Source organism: Schistocerca gregaria, chromosome 7, assembly GCF_023897955.1.
Source record: "Schistocerca gregaria isolate iqSchGreg1 chromosome 7, iqSchGreg1.2, whole genome shotgun sequence".
Classification (NCBI taxonomy): Eukaryota; Metazoa; Arthropoda; class Insecta; order Orthoptera; family Acrididae; genus Schistocerca; species Schistocerca gregaria.
The window spans coordinates 290,282,587-290,299,944 of NC_064926.1; the positions used below are offsets into that span (position 1 = coordinate 290,282,587).

Sequence of the window (17,358 nt, forward strand, 5' to 3'; positions counted from 1 at the left end):
ACCGTATGTCCAACGAATAAACATTTAATTTGGAAAATAGTCATCATAAGTTTCTGAATGTATGTTCTGATGTCTATCGATTTATTTACCTTACATCGATTCTTCCATATTTCATTCAATTTCTCGCATGGAAGCTCAAACACTTCTCAACCATTTCATGTACTTTGATAACTCACTTTTCAACTTACCACATAGTGAGTTTCATGCTAGGCGAGGTTCTAGACTTCGAGCACTGTCATATTACGCATATTACGTGTACACAGTAGAAGTGTTGCGTGTGTATTTAGTGGGGGGGAGGGGGGGGAGGGGGGGAGGGGAGGGGTAGGGAGACGTCATACAAATAAAATACATTTAGTTTTCTGAATATACACTTTATTGTCAGCTTCCTGTCTGTGTAAACATAGCATTTCATGAAATACAAACAGTGCATTTTCGAATGCTGGTCATTTACAAATAAACGAAGCATTGTGTTCAATAAGAAACTCTGAAGGGTTAAGTTATAAAAGCAATTTTACTTGTAATAATTTCACATTATTTAGGAACATCTATGGGATTCTGAATAATGACGACTGCTATGAAACAAGACGGCATGCTATTTCCTTTAGCCTTCATTTCCAATCAGATGTGATTTTGATCTTACAATGCGTCGCTGCATTAACTTAGCTGCCCCATGTTTCTCAGCCCCATCTCATTTTCTTAAAAACGCGTACTTTTATTTTAAATTTAGCAAAATTGAAACCGATAAGGAAATTTTTCACTATAGTCTTAAACTGTAATAATGATATTCATTTAGTAGGATAAAATAGTCGCTTAATACAAAAATTTTCCTCTCCGAGCCTTAACTAATTAATACATCTGTACAATATGTGGAGGAAATTATCTTCACCATTTGCTAAATTAATGAATGAATTTAGTGCAAATTAAGAGGCAGAAGGGAAACTTGTGCTTGGCAACCAACACTCGTACATCAAACTAAAAAAAGGGTGTCGTGCTAAAAATGCGGTTACAAATTTAAACTAGTGATTATATTATTACAGAAACGTTACGCTTTCAAGTAAAATAATTAAAAGTATGCCTTTTGGACAACAGATCTCCTTCTACAAACAGATAATTGGTGCCTGTCTGGGTAAAAAGCGCTTCACAAAATGGGAATGTAAGGAGCGAAAGAGCATGCCTCTTCAATACGTTAATGGAATCATTAGGAGGCACAAACAATTAATTCTTATGTTTAGGATGTGGAGTTGTCTCACAGCGACAGTTTTTCGCTACGTCCAAACTTCACAGGTACTGAAAACTGTACTCATTTCCTCACACGTTCACATACGACAGTATCTTTATTCATTTGGCATATTCCTTCGCTCCCATCAATTGGACCATGTCTTCAGTCGCCTGTACCATTTGTATTCGTATCACAACTTCTCCCCATTTTCACCAAAAGTTACAAGTTGTATACAAGGAGAATTTTAAGCTCACAATGTACGAAGGTGTTTATTTATGGAAAAGTAGAACAGGAGTTTGTTAAATATGTGTGTACATAAATAATGTATCGTAGATTGTTTCGCTACGTATCTTAGGATAGAAGAAGGGAGTCACTCCTCGGTTATTGAAGTGGTGAGAATACACACCCAAAACTAGAGCTATAGAGGCGGGGCGGGCAGAGAGGAGGTCCAGGGGTGAGGGGCGGGGGCGGGGGTGCCGTCGGCGGCTCAGTCGCAGAGTGTGGTCCTCGTGTGGCGGCGCCACGTCACAGCAGGTGGCGGCGCGGCGGCGGCCGGCCGCGTCATCCCGTGGTCAGCTCCGTCGAGAAGTCCTCCTCCGTAGGCAGCGACAGCGGCGGGAAGTGCTCCTCCGACCAGTAGCTGTAGTGGTAGCCCTGAGGACACACGGACGTTGTAAGGAAAACGCAGGCAGGCCTCAAGTTACCTAAGTGAAGACACGTTACAGCTGAGGTTGCCGGGCATTGTGGCCGTGCGGTTCTAGGCGCTTTAGTCTGGAACCGCGCGACCACTACGGTCGCAGGTTCATATCCTACCTCGGGCATGGATGTGTGTGATGTCCTTAGGTTAGTTAGGTTTAAGTAGTTCTAAGTTCTAGGGGACTGATGACTTCAGATGTTAAGTCTCATAGTGCTCAGTTTCTCCAGGGAAACTGAATCCGAATGCATCAAATAGTTCAGTGTTTCCCACAACTCTTAATACTGAGAAAATGTCAACGAGAATTCTTCTCTTTGAGAGTATGTTACTTACGAAAATGTTTCAAATTTGAGAAATATTCCTAGTTTTAGGAAACAATATCGTTATTAAAGCGGGTTATCATGACTATAACTGTTTTGTTTGGTTCTTAATGCTTTAGTTCAGAGTGTGTAAATCACTGAAATGAAATGCTGGCACATGTCCGAGGATACCATCATTCTTGAAAGCCAAGTAACATCAGTTAACTATGACTATTGGACAATTTTTGGTTCGTATTGTAGCCGGCCGATGTGGCCATGTGGTTCTAGGCGCTTCAGTCTGGAACCGCGTGACCGCTACGGTCGCAGGTTCGAATCCTGCCTCAGGCATGGATGTGGGTGATGTCCTTAGGTTAGTTATGTTGAAGTAGTTCTAAGTTCTATGGTCAAAGCCATTTGAACCATTTGGTTCGTACTGTAAAACAGCCAGATTTCTTCCAAAGAATCCACATATTTTTTATGTACGCTGCCCCTACTTAAACAACGAATGTTGTTGTATGTCAGTACGCCGTTGTACGCCAAGGTGACTTCATATAATAACGCTTCGGTCTTTCTTTTCTATTAGAAGCTAGCGACGATGTAAGGTTTACTACTTTTTTTGACTAAAACTGTTATACTATCAAGGAGAATCAAATCTCCCTTTGTACATAACCCTTCCTGATTAATGTTGCAATGAAGAATAGACTGTCCAATATGCGCCGGAAATGAAGTAAATAATTTGCATACAATATTGGGAGCACTATCATTCGCTATAGAAACAACTTTCCTAAATCTATTTATTTTCAGTAAGTGACTTGTTAACATCCTTACAAATGTCTGTGCCCTCAGCAAGTGTTGGTAAAGGTATAGTCACAATCAATTCTTCTTGGTCGTCATTCGTAAAACAATATCGTAGCTATGAAGGAAGTTTACATGGTTAATTTCAATGGGTCGTCCGGTGACCTTCATGTCGCCATCACGTTGTTCCCTTAGACAAAATATGTGCACACCAATTGTATGCGTGTAGCGTTATTTATCTGAAATAAGCGAAATATTTGTAAATGTTTGTGAATTGTTAGGTGGGATATGGCTACAACCTCGGTATTGAGCTAGTGGGACAGAGGAAGCCACCTAAACGTCACCTATGTCGGCCACCCACCAGCCCCTGTCGTTCATCAGAGGGTTGAATTTGATTCGGGTCCGGGGTACCTCCCCGTCCCTGTAGCGTCCCTTTAACACGTATGAATATCAGGGCGTGTACCTGTGAATTAGTTTAATAATATCTGCTTATCCATTAATACCGTACACTAGCGATGTACTTTTCCTTTGGCACAATATGAAGCCATGGCGAAGCTACGTAAATGCTTAATACAAATTTTTCTATTAAAGATACTGCGAGCGACGGTGTGCTAAGAGCACCAGCCTTAGAAGACTGCATGTCATTGGGTGTCTACAAATCCTGAAAGTAGATTAGTGTGATAGCGTAAATCTGTACCCAACACTAGTATGACGATACAAGTCGGATGGACACAACCTCAGTGACCGTTCACTTCACATCACCAAAGTTGGGCCTGTAAGATTAGGTGGAGAAACGTGAGTTGATGTTGTGAGTTTTCCACCTACACATTGATCATTATGGTTTCCAAGATATTTTGTAATAATTATCACAAGCACATACAGTCATTCATACATGTCAGGAGGATAGGTTGATAATCAGCTTAAATCAAGAGAGCACATAATTTTCACGTTCATTGTCGTAAATTACTGCCGGACTGCCAAAACCTACATGCCACCGAACTAGAAGTGTACACCTATAATATTGTACAACAATCGAGAACCTTTTGGGTAACGAAAAGGGCAGCATACGTGCCAACTGCAGTAAAACCTGTAACTATGCTTGCAGCTTCTTCGCGGAACAATATTACTAAGACATGAAATTCTAGTATCTAGCGTCACTAACACGGAGAGATGTATAGACAGAGATGTTCGATGCTCTTGATGTAGTCTCTCAGTCTGGAGAATGATTTAATGAAGCTTGTGATGTCGTCTTCAGTCTTCAGTCTGGAGACTGATTTCATCAAGCTCTCACGTAGGCTACCCTGTGAAGCGTCTTCATCTCTGCTTGAATAGTGCAGACTGCAACCTTTTGAATCTGTTTAATGTACTAATGCCGTGGGCTCGCTCTACATTTTTTGTCACTCATAGTCTTCTCCATTGCGAAACTGATTTATTGAAGCCCCAAAATGTGTTTCAGCACTTCTCCTAGTCAATCTGTCATCGAAACTTTCTTTTTTTTTCTCACCAGATCACTACTTTCTACTACTTCCATGTCATGTCCTTCGACTCTTATAGGCCACACTGCAGTCTATACATAAGTGCCATATTTAGGCAGTTATCTGACAGCACTGATGTAGAAATACATCGATCCTAAAAGGTTGTAATTTTAAAGTATCTATGAGTGCTATTTAGAGCTAATAGCTAGTTTATGGTGTTGGTCTTTTACAACTGAATAACAGAAGGAGGTACACAACCTTCGTAAGGAATAATAATTTGAAATTACACGCCATGAACACTTTTATATAGCATAGTCGTGAGTGTACACGACCTTTAAATATATACCCAGAAACTATAATGGCTCAAATGGCTCTGAGCACTATGGGACTTAACATCTATGGTCATCAGTCCTCTAGAACTTAGAACTACTTAAACCTAACTAACCTCAGTCATCACGAGGCAGAGAAAATCCCTGACCACGCCGGGAAGCGAACCCGGGAACCCAGGCGTAGGAAGCGAGAACGCAGCCGCACGACCACGAGCTGCGGACCCAGACACTATACATGATCGGTAGTTTGTGGAGACATATTACCCTCTCCCATTGTTCATCTCCTTCCTATCGACATGGAGCAGTAATGAAAAACTGATCTCATGTTTGTGTCACTTGTTGGATGAACTACTGGCAAAATGAGATGGCTATTTCTTTTCTCAAGACCCGATCGAATACGTAATGGAAATCACAGTTTATACGCCATGTTTAGCTACATCTTGCAGCCTGCTTCTCTACTTAGTTGCCGGTCAGACTTAGATATTTGCCGTGGCGTGGTACGTACTTTTCAATGCCTTAATCATAGAAGGCAGCCACTTCTGCATGCTTCCAATTATCTACGCTCGTTTACAGGTCGTATGTGCCTAAGTGTTGTCCTCACAGCCAGCGATTCATGTGGGGAAAGAAGTGAAAATCAAAGAGAGCCAAGTCGGGGTTGAATGTCTGGTGCTCAAACACTTCGCTTTGGAAACTGTGCAGGAAGCCACTTGTTGCAGCTGCAGTGTGCAGCCTAGCATTTTCGTGAATAAGGGCAGTTCGTGATGACGACATTCCATCGCTCGTTCCCAGATGCCCTTGGTAGACGACTTGCCTGATGTACTCGCTGAACAAGGTCGTCGGTTGACCGCCGCTTCCTTCCCCCGACAGCCAGCGTAGTAGCCGTCTGTACGTTCTGTTTCAAAGTTCCTGCACCACAGCCTCACTTTGAGGTCACGCATGTTAGTTACGTTATGTGACCTGCATGAGAGCAGGCGCATACTCTCAGCACGAAAACGTTGAATCACAGCGCGCACATCACACTTGGTGGGAATCAGTTTTCTAGGCATCTTTACGTGTTCACTGTATTCTCTGAACTGAAAAGCGCTACGTTACGCCATCGACTGACGCGCTAGAGACACTGCACAACACATCTGCACCAAGGTTCACCGGATTTTCACTGTAATACTAATTTTGCGACCGACCGGACCTTGACAAGAGGAAACTAGCCCTCGCACGCGACTGGCAGACGGGTGCAGAGTGGAGACACTTGCCTGGTGGAAGACGGCGGTGCCGGAGTTCTGCCCCACGTGGTGTAGCCAGAGCGGCCGGCTGGCGGCCGTCGCCGTCGCCGTCGCCGCCCCAGTCGCTGCCGCCGCCACCGCGACGCCTTCCGCCTCGGCGGCAGGCCCGGGCCGCGGCGCTGAGCCGGGCCGCAGCACCAGCGTGCGGTTGCGGCTGGGCGCGCGCCGCCGCCACTTGTCGCTCGCGCCGGGCCGCCGGCTCGTCTTGGGCCTCTCGGGCGGCTGCCTAGCCGGTGCCGCTTCCTGGAAACGTGCCAGCGTCCTTCATAAAAGGCTCTGCAGCGGAGCGTCGGAAATTTGTGGCACTGTTCCACTTTTCACATGTGACACAATACACGGAAAACTGACAGTAGCAACGCAGAAAATATTTGATGCAGGGGTACAACCATTTTACCACGAAAGCCAGTGATAAGTCGTCCCACATTATCCACCACGTTCCATGTTTCACGACCCCACATCAGCACGTGTGTGAAAGAATTAAGGAACCATAGGCGACATCACGCTAGTACAGACTCTAGCCCTTTCCCTGGAGAGCACGTCATTGTTACTGTTATCTGCACTGAGAAACGCAATTGCGGCTCCTATGAAATACTTATCAAGGGATTTTAAAGAACTATTACGTGAAAAAGTCTAATTTTTGCACTTATTACGATTTGATATCTCCCTCGACGAAGGTAAATTCCATTCGGTAGTCATCATACTTACTGTGATGCATCAAATCAAGGTAAATATTGGACAGAATTTTAAAGAGATTGCTGACGTAAAAAACACTGTGTAAATTTTGTTTATGGCTGATTTTAGTTCATACACTGAAGCACCAAAGAAACTGCTATAGGCATGCGTATTCAAATACAGACATATGAAAACAGGCAAAAAACGGCGCTGCGGTCCGGAACGCCTACATAAGACAGCAAGTGTCTGGCGGAATTCTTAGATTGGTTACTGCTGCTACAATGTCAGCTTATCAAGATTTAAGTAAGTTTCAACGTGGTGTTAGAGTCGGCGCACGAGCGACGGGACACAGCATATCCAAGGTAGCGTTGAAGTGGGCGTACCACCTTCCACAAATTGCTACAAATTTCAGTGGTGTGCTATCAACAAGTGTCAGTGTGCGAACTATTCAACGAAACATCATCGATATGGACTTCGGAGTCGAAGGCACACTCGTGCGGCCTTGATGACTGCACGACGCAAGGCTTTACGCCTTGCTTGGACCCATCATCACCGAGACTGGACTTTAGATGACTGGAAACATTTTGCCTGGTCGGATGAGTCTCATTTCAAATTGTATCAAGTGGGTGGGCGTGTACTGGTGTAGAGACAACCTCATGGATCCATGGACCCTGCATGTCAGCAAGTGACTGTTCAAGCCGGTGGAGAGTCTGTAGTTGTGTGGGACGTGTGCAGTGCAATTGATATGGTACTCCTGATACGTCCAGACACGACTCTGGCAGGTGATACGTAAGTAAGCATCCTGTCTGATCACCTCAATCCATTCATGTCCGTAGTGCATTCCGACGGACTTGGGCGATTTCAGCAGGACTTTGCGACACACCACACGCCCAGAATTCCTACAGAGTGGCTCCAGGGACACTCTTCTGAGTTTAAAAACTTCCGCTATCCAACAAACTCGCCAGACATGCACATTATTGAGCATATCTGGAATGCTTTGCAACGTATTGTTCAGAAAAGATCTGCAGCAACCTACCCCTACGGATATATATACAGCTCTGCAGAATTCCTACAGAGTGGCTCCAGGGACACTCTTCTGAGTTTAAAAACTTCCGCTGTCCAACAAACTCGCCAGACATGCACATTACTGAGCATATCTGGAATGCTTTGCAACGTATTGTTCAGAAAAGATCTGCAGCAACCTACCCCTACGGATATATATACAGCTCTGCAGGATTCATGGTATCAGTTTCCTCCAGCAGTACGTCGGACATCAGTCGAGTCCATGTGATGTTGTGTTGCGGCAGTGCCCCTACACGACATTAGGCAGGTGCACCAGTTTCTTGGGCTGAGCAATGTATATTGCTATGTGTGAAATGAAGATAAGATCTTGAGATTTCACTTAAAATGAGAGCAGAACAATATCTCTTTTCTTTTTCTAGTTATTGGTCTTTCTATCGTGTAGATAGGAGCGCGCAATCCGACCATTTCTGGCCTTGCACATCGGGAATCATGGGATCATACCAATCATCAAATTTCAGAAATGGTTGAAGAAATCGAATCACCGTTTTTCTGCAAATAACAGCAAATAAACAGGTATGTAAGTTGTACAACAAATACTCAAGGCATTTAAATTCACTGAGATATGGAAGTAACTATTTCACAGCATTGAGATGTCGGCAGGCGGAACGTAGAACCACATCAACAGCACTTCAGGGAAAACCCTTGGATAATTTTCTTTCTTGACTTCCTCAGCACGTGGTAAAAAGTGTATCATAGCGAGTTAACTCGTTTACACCACTTAAAGGTCTAACCTTGATATTGGCTTTCGTCTGGTGCGCCACATCCACTTGAAGTCTGTCGTTTATAATTAGGTCCCAAAGAGCTACCAGGATGTAGATATGTGAATTGTTAATAATGAACCACTGTTCGAAGTAATCCCAGACATTCTCTGTTGGATTAATGTCAGATGTTTCAGCAGGCCATTCCATATTTGGCAAGATCAAATGTATAGTTTCGAGGCAGGCCCGTAAGACACGAAAATAAGCTGTGCGATAAAAGAATGAATATTGCATGTATGCGAATGAGTATTGCATCAAGTAATATACAACTAAGGGTGGTATAGCCAAAATCATGGTATGTATCGATGTGCTGGAATGTATTCACATTTCGCACACATGCTGACACTAAGAGGATGCTACATAAAATACATAATGTTTTTCAGCTGCAGCACTTAAATTAGGCGATGGAGGTCATCACTCGATTTTCATTCAGTTGCCCGATGGAAGCCCTTCAGACACACCATTGCTCAGAATCTGCACGAAAAGGCCTCAAAGTGTGGCATTAAGGGCGTCAAAGAAACAATCCTTTCATTGGGGCGTTGATTCCCCAAACAGTTTGCAGTCAAAAATGACGGTTAACTACGAGAAGAGCAACAGGAAAACTTCTTAACAACATCTGATTCTGCTGACACCCACGGACATTTGGACCCTTCTCTAAGGACACGTGGGGCTACATCCCCATTGAGTGTGATCGCACGCCTTTGGAGTGCATTGCGCCTGCCAGAGTGGCCGAGCGGTTTTAGGCGCTACAGTCTGGAACCGCGCGGCACCAACGGTCGCAGGTTTGAATCCTTCCTCGAGCATGGATGTGTGTGATGTCCTTAGGTTAGTTTGGTTTAAGTAGGTCTAAGTTCTAGGAGACTGATGACCTCAGAAGTTAAGTCACATAGTGCTTAGAACCATTTGAACCATTTTTGAAGTGCAATGCAATGCAGCCAAAAATTATGCTCTAATGTACAGTTTGGAACCACTTGGGACCGATCTGTACCATTAGACGAGATATGAAAACGATCCAAAGCAGCAAAGGGTACTTACGCGTTTTCATTGTTTCTGTTTTGCGCTCTCCTGTGGCATTATGATGGCGTTTGGTGGGGTTGTGAGGGGGGAAAGGGAATACGTGCACACGCATGAATAAAGATTTTGGTAACACCCTCGATGACAGCTGCCTACCTTTACTAAGAATTTTAAAAGTGTGCCAACTGAGAGACAACCTGTGAAGTAGTACTAGGTACCTGCAAGCAGGCAACGCCTTGATACTCTCTGGTTCCAGATTATTAAAGCAAAGTCACAGTTTAATGTCATACAGACATTTTTGATTTGTTGCATGAAACTACTCATAATCCCATTTCCACGCTGCTGCAAACAACAGCTACGACACAGTTCCTGAATCGGTTGGCAGAGCCGACAAGCCATAAACTGCTTAGTGACGGAAGATTTTCCAAAAGAAAAAGCTTACTTCTGAAACGGGGGCAGAAACTACTGAAAGAAACAGCGCACCTCGCAGTTACATGTTCGCGTAACTAGAGTCTTCAGACATCTTCAAAGTCTTAGACCTCAGTGAAATACAGACAACAGTCAATGCTATGATCTCACATTTTGCAAAATATAGCGTTGCCAAGGTCGTGTCACTTTACTTCTATTACAGACCTTAAACTGATGGGATGAAATATGTGTCTTCTTTCTTTTGGTAGATTGCCTTTGATATTATTTATTACGTGTCAGTCACCGATATAAACAAATTATTGGTATTACATTATAATATTCGTATAAGGGGTGATAAAAAAAATTTGAAAGCTGTACAGTCTAGAACCGGTATGATGATCAGGCATAGTCGCCGTGAGCTTTAAGGCAATCGTCTCACTGACGCATCATGTTGAAGGTACGCCTTCGATAAGACAACATATCCTTCTGTGTGAAGAGGTTCATAACTGCGAGCTGCACATGCTCATCCGAGAGGAATCGTTGTTTTTCAAGGCTTTTCTTAAGTGATCGAAGGCGTGATAATTGCATGGGGAGAGATCAGGACTATAAGGAATGAGCAGGAGTACCTCGCACTTGAGGTGATGTAACTTATGCATAACTCCTATGTTGGCTGGCGCCTTGTGTCAAATCTTGATCAGCATTGAACTTGGTGCACCATTCCACAATGGCGACGCTCGGTAGACATGCTGCCTCATAACGCATTCTTCACTCTCTAATTGATGTCTACTGTTGCTTGTCCTTCACCACCCAAGAAAAGAATAACAGCACTTTCGTCCTGTTTGAGCGCATTTGGTAATAGCGTCACTAAAGTTCTCGTTTCCGCACAACCACGTGCGTGTTGAAAAGACACAAGTCTTGTCTACATGACCGTGCATATATATATATATATATATATATATATATATATATATATATATATATATATAGACATTCAAGTAGCATGTAAGCTGCAGCAGCAACCTCAGATGGAAACTCTCTGATCGTTTGTTCCACAAAATTTCGGGCGAACTGCCAAATGTTTGCAACTTCCTGCGACAGTATTTCGGCGGAGAGTCTTCTGGCCATCTTCAGGTGATCACTGATCGTTTATTACATATTGTATTTTCATTATTAAAATGATAGGCGGGTGTTTCTCATTAAAAGGGCGCTAAGAAATGAAAATGTAAGTCTGCCGGTCTGGCCGAGCGGTTCTAGGCGCTTCAATCTGGAACTGCCCGACGGCTACGGTAGCAGGTTCTAATCCTGCATCGGGGATGTATGTATGTAATGCCCTTAGGTTACTTAGGTTTAAGTAGTTCTAAGTTCTAGGGGACTCATGACCTCAAGTGTTAAGTCCCATAGTGCTCAGAGCCATTTGAACCATTTGAAGATGTAAGATTCATGTATGGTTCGAAGTGCTACTGCGAGGTGCAGAGGTTGACACAACAAAGGAGTTCATGGTGGACCGCATCGAACCAGTCACTGCAGCCGTGCCCCCCCAAGATCTAACCTGGATCCATGTCTGAGCCTTCCTTTTCGTAGTCATTTTACAAATATAATAACCTCAAAGATGATATAAGCAATTCAGTTACGTTAATACTATTGAAAACAATAGAAAATTTAATTTTCTCGTGTCGTTAGCGACGATATTGGAGTTGGTGTTCCAATCCGTTTTGGACAGTGTAGGAGAAGGAGACTGGAAGTTCCTGTTTCAAACGAACCATGAAAGAGTTGCCTTGATCTTTTTGAGGATAGCATATTAAATTTCGGTCAGAGAGCCTGAATGTTATTCACCAACTTTCTCACAGACTTGTCGTTCACTACAATGTGAATTTTTAAGACTGACAGACTTCGCACGGTGGTAACAGTAACGCACGACCCGAGACGCACAAATTTTCTCTCGCGGTGCTCCTGAATGGAAACGGCCCTCGCGTCACCCAACGCACTCCGCTCTGCCGCGGTGTCTCCTCCCCACACCAGCCCGTATTTAATTAATATTTCCCCGGTGCCGCAGAAGAGCTCGTCTCGTCCCGCCGTTGTCGCTGCTCGCGCAGCCGTAGGACACGCGGCAGACACAAAGAGATGTGGGGAACTTGATTAGTGTGCGCAAGATGAAAGGAGGCTCCCGCAGGCTGCCGGGGCCCGACCGCGGCCCCGTGCTGGACGAGCCAGCGGCAACTCCTTTCCCCGGGCAGGGAGGCCTTAAGGGCGAGGCGAGCGCGCACAAAAGAATTCTGGCGCGTGCGAAAGCGCCGACTGTCTGACGAGAAGACAAACTGCAGGAGCAGCAAATGGCGCGGCATGCGGGCGGCGGGCGCCGGCAGGAATTCGGGACTTCCCCGGCGTTGCGGGGGAAGCAGATGCGGGTCGTTCCGAGAATAGCGCCTAATTGGATAGCGGCGGGGAACGGATGGGCCGGTACTCGCTGCTCCAGCGCGCCGTGCCGGAATGCGGTGGAGGGCGCCCTCGGCCAGAGGACGCCGCCGCCTCGCCGCCTGATTGCGAGGGCTCGCTGTCTCCGAGCAGCGCTTTTTCCTCCCCCCCGCGCAGTGAGAAGTGCCGATTCTTCCATTCTCCGCATATGTTAATGGAGTAATGGTGCTGGCGCGTGCTTGTGCCTGTACGAGGTTTCGCATTTTCTGTTCAGGTCAGGTGTGGTTCGAGACGCTCCTAACAACAGACAAGGTTTTTTGAATGATTTCGTGATGCCTTCAGCTGCCATCCTTATTTCATAAACAATTGTGTACAGTTTCGTTCTTGAGCCACTTTCAAGTCTTAGCACAGATTTTTCCCTATTTTAGCAGCACGTTACTTTCGAGCAATTGCCTTAGACTGAAATTGTGCAATCGTACTTGGAATAAAGAGAATGGTATCTGAAGGCATCACGAAACCATTTAAAAGATTCATCGCAGTTGCAGACCGATCGCAAAGACAATCATAAAATAACAAGTGAAGTATTTTCACAGATACAGATCGGATTTCCAACTAAATGTCCGCAGCTTGTGGTCTCGCGGCCGCGTTCTTGCTTTCCGAGCACGGGGTCCCGGGTTCGATTCCCGGCGGGGTCAGGGATTTGCAACTGCCTCGAGATGTCTGGGTCTTTGTGTTGTCCTTATCACTTCATCATCATCATTCTTGGATGTGGCGAGATTGGACTGAGCAAAGGATGCGAATGTGTACGGGCGCTGATAATCGCGCAGTTGAGTGCCCCTCGGACCAAACATCATCATCAACATCATCCAACGAAAGGGTGAGTATACTGAGAATGTTATATAAACATAAGGCGTAATTTGCTTAAATACTCAGACAATAAATTATAGGCTGATGGTATCTTTTGATTGTGTAAACCACGATATACTTTTAAGTAATTTAGAATATTACTAAATAACAGGGAATGCTTCAAAATGTTTCAAATACTGTATCTCTGACGACATCAAAGATATCATTAGGAAGGAGACATTTCTTAAGCAACACAGTACGTACAATTTAGAAGTTGACAGTCATATTCTTGGGATTAGAACTTTATAACAAACTCAAATGGGAGGAGCATGTTACATATATGTTAGAGATATGTTACAAGGTACTGCGCTTACATAATGCAGTATGGTACATTTTTTCCCTTGAGGGCTAAGGTTCACCAGCGCCAAAAATGTGTTATGATAGTACTTTGTGATGTGGGCTCAAAAGAATCCCGCAAACGCCTGTTTAGCGAACTACGGATACTGTCACAGGTGCCCAGTATATTTATTCCTTTATGAAATTTGTCATTAAAACTGTAACTCTTATTCAAACCAACTGTATCAGTATTAGAAGTAAAAATGGTCTTCATAAGCATTTGAAGTCATTTACTTTGGTTCAGAAAGGTATCCATTATTCATGAACAGACAGTCATAAAATGTTTAAGTACAAAATGTTTAGTTGAAGAAAAGCCTACAGGATTTTTTGGTGAGCAACTCGTTCTACTGCGCTGATGAATTTTTTTGGATGAGGCTGTATGGCTGCAACAGCGTAAAAATTATCACATGAGTGGGGGAATGGCCTCGCGGTTTGAGGCATCATATCATGGACTGCGCGACCCCTCCCACCGGAGGTTCGAGTCCTCCTTCGGGCATGAGTGTGTGTGTTTGTCTTAACATAGGTTAGTTTAAGTTAGTTTAAGTAGTGTGCAGGTCTAGGGACCGATGACCTAAGCAGTTTGGTCCCTTAGGAATTCACACACATTTGAAAATTTTTTTTGAATTATCACATGCACCTAGGAGTACCGACATCTACACGTTTTGGGACAAGTTAATTATTACCATTTCAATGAAAATAAGTGTGAGGTTCCTTCGGTCCCATCGGATTGGGAAGGAAACGGAAGGAATTCGGCCGTACCCTTTTAGAAGAACCATCCCGGCATTTGCCTGATGCTGTTTCGGGAAGTCGTGGATAACCTAATTCAGGATTCCCGGACAGGATCTTATCTCTGTACTGGATTACATCAAGGTCGTGGGTCACTACTGTTCTCATGGGATGAACCCGGATGTATTGTTTTGGATGTAATATGAATCCTAACATCTGGCTGTCTTGACATTTCCTCGGCTGTAACATGCAAATATCGGTTTGGATTCACCGGCGTCGATTTGTTGATTTCTCGACGCAGGTTGGGATTTCTTGATATTCTGTTGCCGTTCTGATGCCTTACTGACGTTGTAATTTATAAAAATGAAAACTAGCGTTATTAGCAACAAGGGTGATGTTATATTTTTTTTAAGAAATAATAGTTAGGAAAAATTGAAATTTCAATGCAGCGAGTCTAGAAGATTTTCACACTTCCTTATTGAATTAAAGGAGATGCTTTTGACATTTAAGTTCTACTGTAACAAGTATCCCTATCACTCATTGCTACTGCGCGTAAGCGCTTTATAATTTTCTGTCGTGGAGGCTGGGAGTCTGAACCTTAAGAACCACAATGACTAATTAGCAGACGAATGTTGATGTGAATTTCATTACATGATTATCTAGTGAAAGGCTTGAATTGCAATGCCGCTCAAAGAAAGGAAGTATTTCTCTTTGACGTTTGTTTATGTAAGTGATTTTGGACACACAGTACAATTTTTTCTCCAACTGGTTCGTAGAGGAATAATCAAAAGGTTTTCCGATGCGTTAGGAGACCACATACCGCTGTTCGTGGGAGAATCAGGGATTTTCCAAATACGAGTAAAGACCACACACTTATAAAGATTGACACTGTGTTTTGTGATGGTCATTTTCGTCGCAAACTGGAAGCGTTTGAACTGGTATGACACGTATACAGGAATCTTTGGGATGCGTGGCAGCATACCTTCGTTTGTAAATTATCCGTTTAATATTGTAACTTCCCTCATGACGTTCATCATATTTTTCACTAAAAGCCTGGTACCATTACAATGCCAGGGTGAATGTCTTTTTTAAGGCAGAATGACAAGAATGCGGATGTTCATTGTTGAACAGTGCGGCGGCATGTTTGGTAAAGCAACACAGTGAATTAAGTTCAGTTGTGTAAGCGACAATTTCATCACTATTCATTATTGTGTCGTTACATCACCTGGTATTTAGTTTTGAATGCTGAAACTGAAGACAATGACATTGTTGTTTACGGATGGTAATATAACAAATGCGCGAGCCACGGATGAGTTCTGTTATTCGGTGCGATATTTGCGAAAACTTTTTCAGTGAGTTCATCTATTATTGCACTCATTTTATAGAAGTTTTGACAATGTGATACGTTGTGTGGATTAGTCGATTTCTATTTCCGCAGTATCCTGCAACGGTTTTCCGAAACTCTCAATGGATGCATCGTGTTGTAGTTGTCAATTTACTTTCGTCTTCAGAGTCAGTTTCTATATGAGTCACCTTAAAAGCGATGATATTTGATATGCATTAGGTTCATCAGTGGCTGTTAAATACGATATATCAAGTAGAGTTCTTTGAAGAGCTGTTCACTTCTTCTCAATATTCTGTTGTGTGATTAGGAGCTTGGACACAGTACTTTATCCATCCCATAATTTTTGTTGATACTGCATGTTGGTATCTCCATTATTAACATATTCAGTGGCAATTCCACCCAAAATCCTTGCAGCAAATTCAGATTATGACATTGGCAGGGCTACATTTTTTTTGTGATCTAATGAATGCCAGGGTAAGCGAAATGACGAAAGTCTTGCTTATGCCGTCGGACGCGTCTAGGATATAAGGGCCGTCTCTTTGTCTTTTAATTGCGTGCATAATTCAATCATTCGCTATGCGTTGTTCTTGAAGCAGTTTAGGAAGATTCGAGTGAATAAGTGTAACCAATTCGTCATCAAAGTTTGTTTCTCTTAAAGGTCATATGAAACCGAATCGGTGCACACATTCCTAGTTGTACCAGCGCTTTGTTAACGATTGCCAAACATACGCCCTCAACTGGAACCAATGTCTCATTACACGCGTTTGACGTGAAATGAATGTCTGTATTTTCATTCATAGTTCGCTAACGATGTAGAACGTCTTCACCCATGTAATCATTGTAGTTTTCGAAACCACTTTTAGGACCAACTGCAAAGAATGTGTGCATTTGCTGCAGTTGACCGTTATTAGATGCATCAGCGAGAGAAGGGTTCGTGTGCACGTCGTCTTCAGGAAGATTTAATTCTTGGCAAGTGACACGATAAGTTGTACATATCTGTAAGTTCATTGTTCTCAGTCGGAAGAATGTCAGGCCACTTACTGTGATTAACAGAAATGGAAAATAAAAGCATTATACACTGTTAGAGAGAGAAGTTTACAGACGGGATTACGCGTCTGTCGAATATACCCCGTCAGTACCAAAAGTTTCGAGGCTGGATTAGTAAAAAAAAAAAAAAATAAGTCAAAGGTAAGACACGGTTTAATACTATAGGTGTTCCACTTAGTCGTCCCCACATAAAGGTCGTATAACAATGTGAAACTTTCAGAAGAGTCTTTCCTCGGTATGTCGTCCTCCTCGTGCGTCACATTCTTATCTTCTTCGATCTTTGTAAACCATCAGGTACATATTCTTCAAGTTGTCGTTTTGTGGTAGATTCTTATTGACACCACCAAACGTCGACTTCCGTAGTTACCTTTTCCAGGAAAGAACTGACCAGGTTTTTCATGTCAATCAAGTTATGGAAGGCGGCGTTTTTCTAGAGAGTCAAGGTGTGCTGTATGTACTTAACATGAACGTTTATCCTCTTCAAAACAGTCTGTGGACGTCTAGAATACTTGATTTAGAGACATTGCTCCACTGCAATTTGTGACTCAATAACGTTGACA

The 17,358-nt window shown here is 43.4% G+C and overlaps 1 protein-coding gene across 1 annotated transcript in view; it reads right to left on the reverse strand.

Annotated features, from left to right (window-relative positions):
• Nucleotides 1–350: 350 nt before the first annotated feature.
• Nucleotides 351–17,358, reverse strand: part of LOC126281673 (protein O-mannosyl-transferase TMTC1-like) — a 568,931-nt gene continuing 551,923 nt past the window's right edge. The window contains exons 15-16 of the mRNA XM_049980827.1: nucleotides 6,062–6,334; nucleotides 351–1,873 (exon numbers count right to left, since the gene is read on the reverse strand). Of these exons, the coding sequence (XP_049836784.1) occupies nucleotides 1,781–1,873; nucleotides 6,062–6,334 (366 nt within the window). The 3' untranslated portion in view covers nucleotides 351–1,780. The remainder of the gene's footprint in view (nucleotides 1,874–6,061; nucleotides 6,335–17,358) is intronic.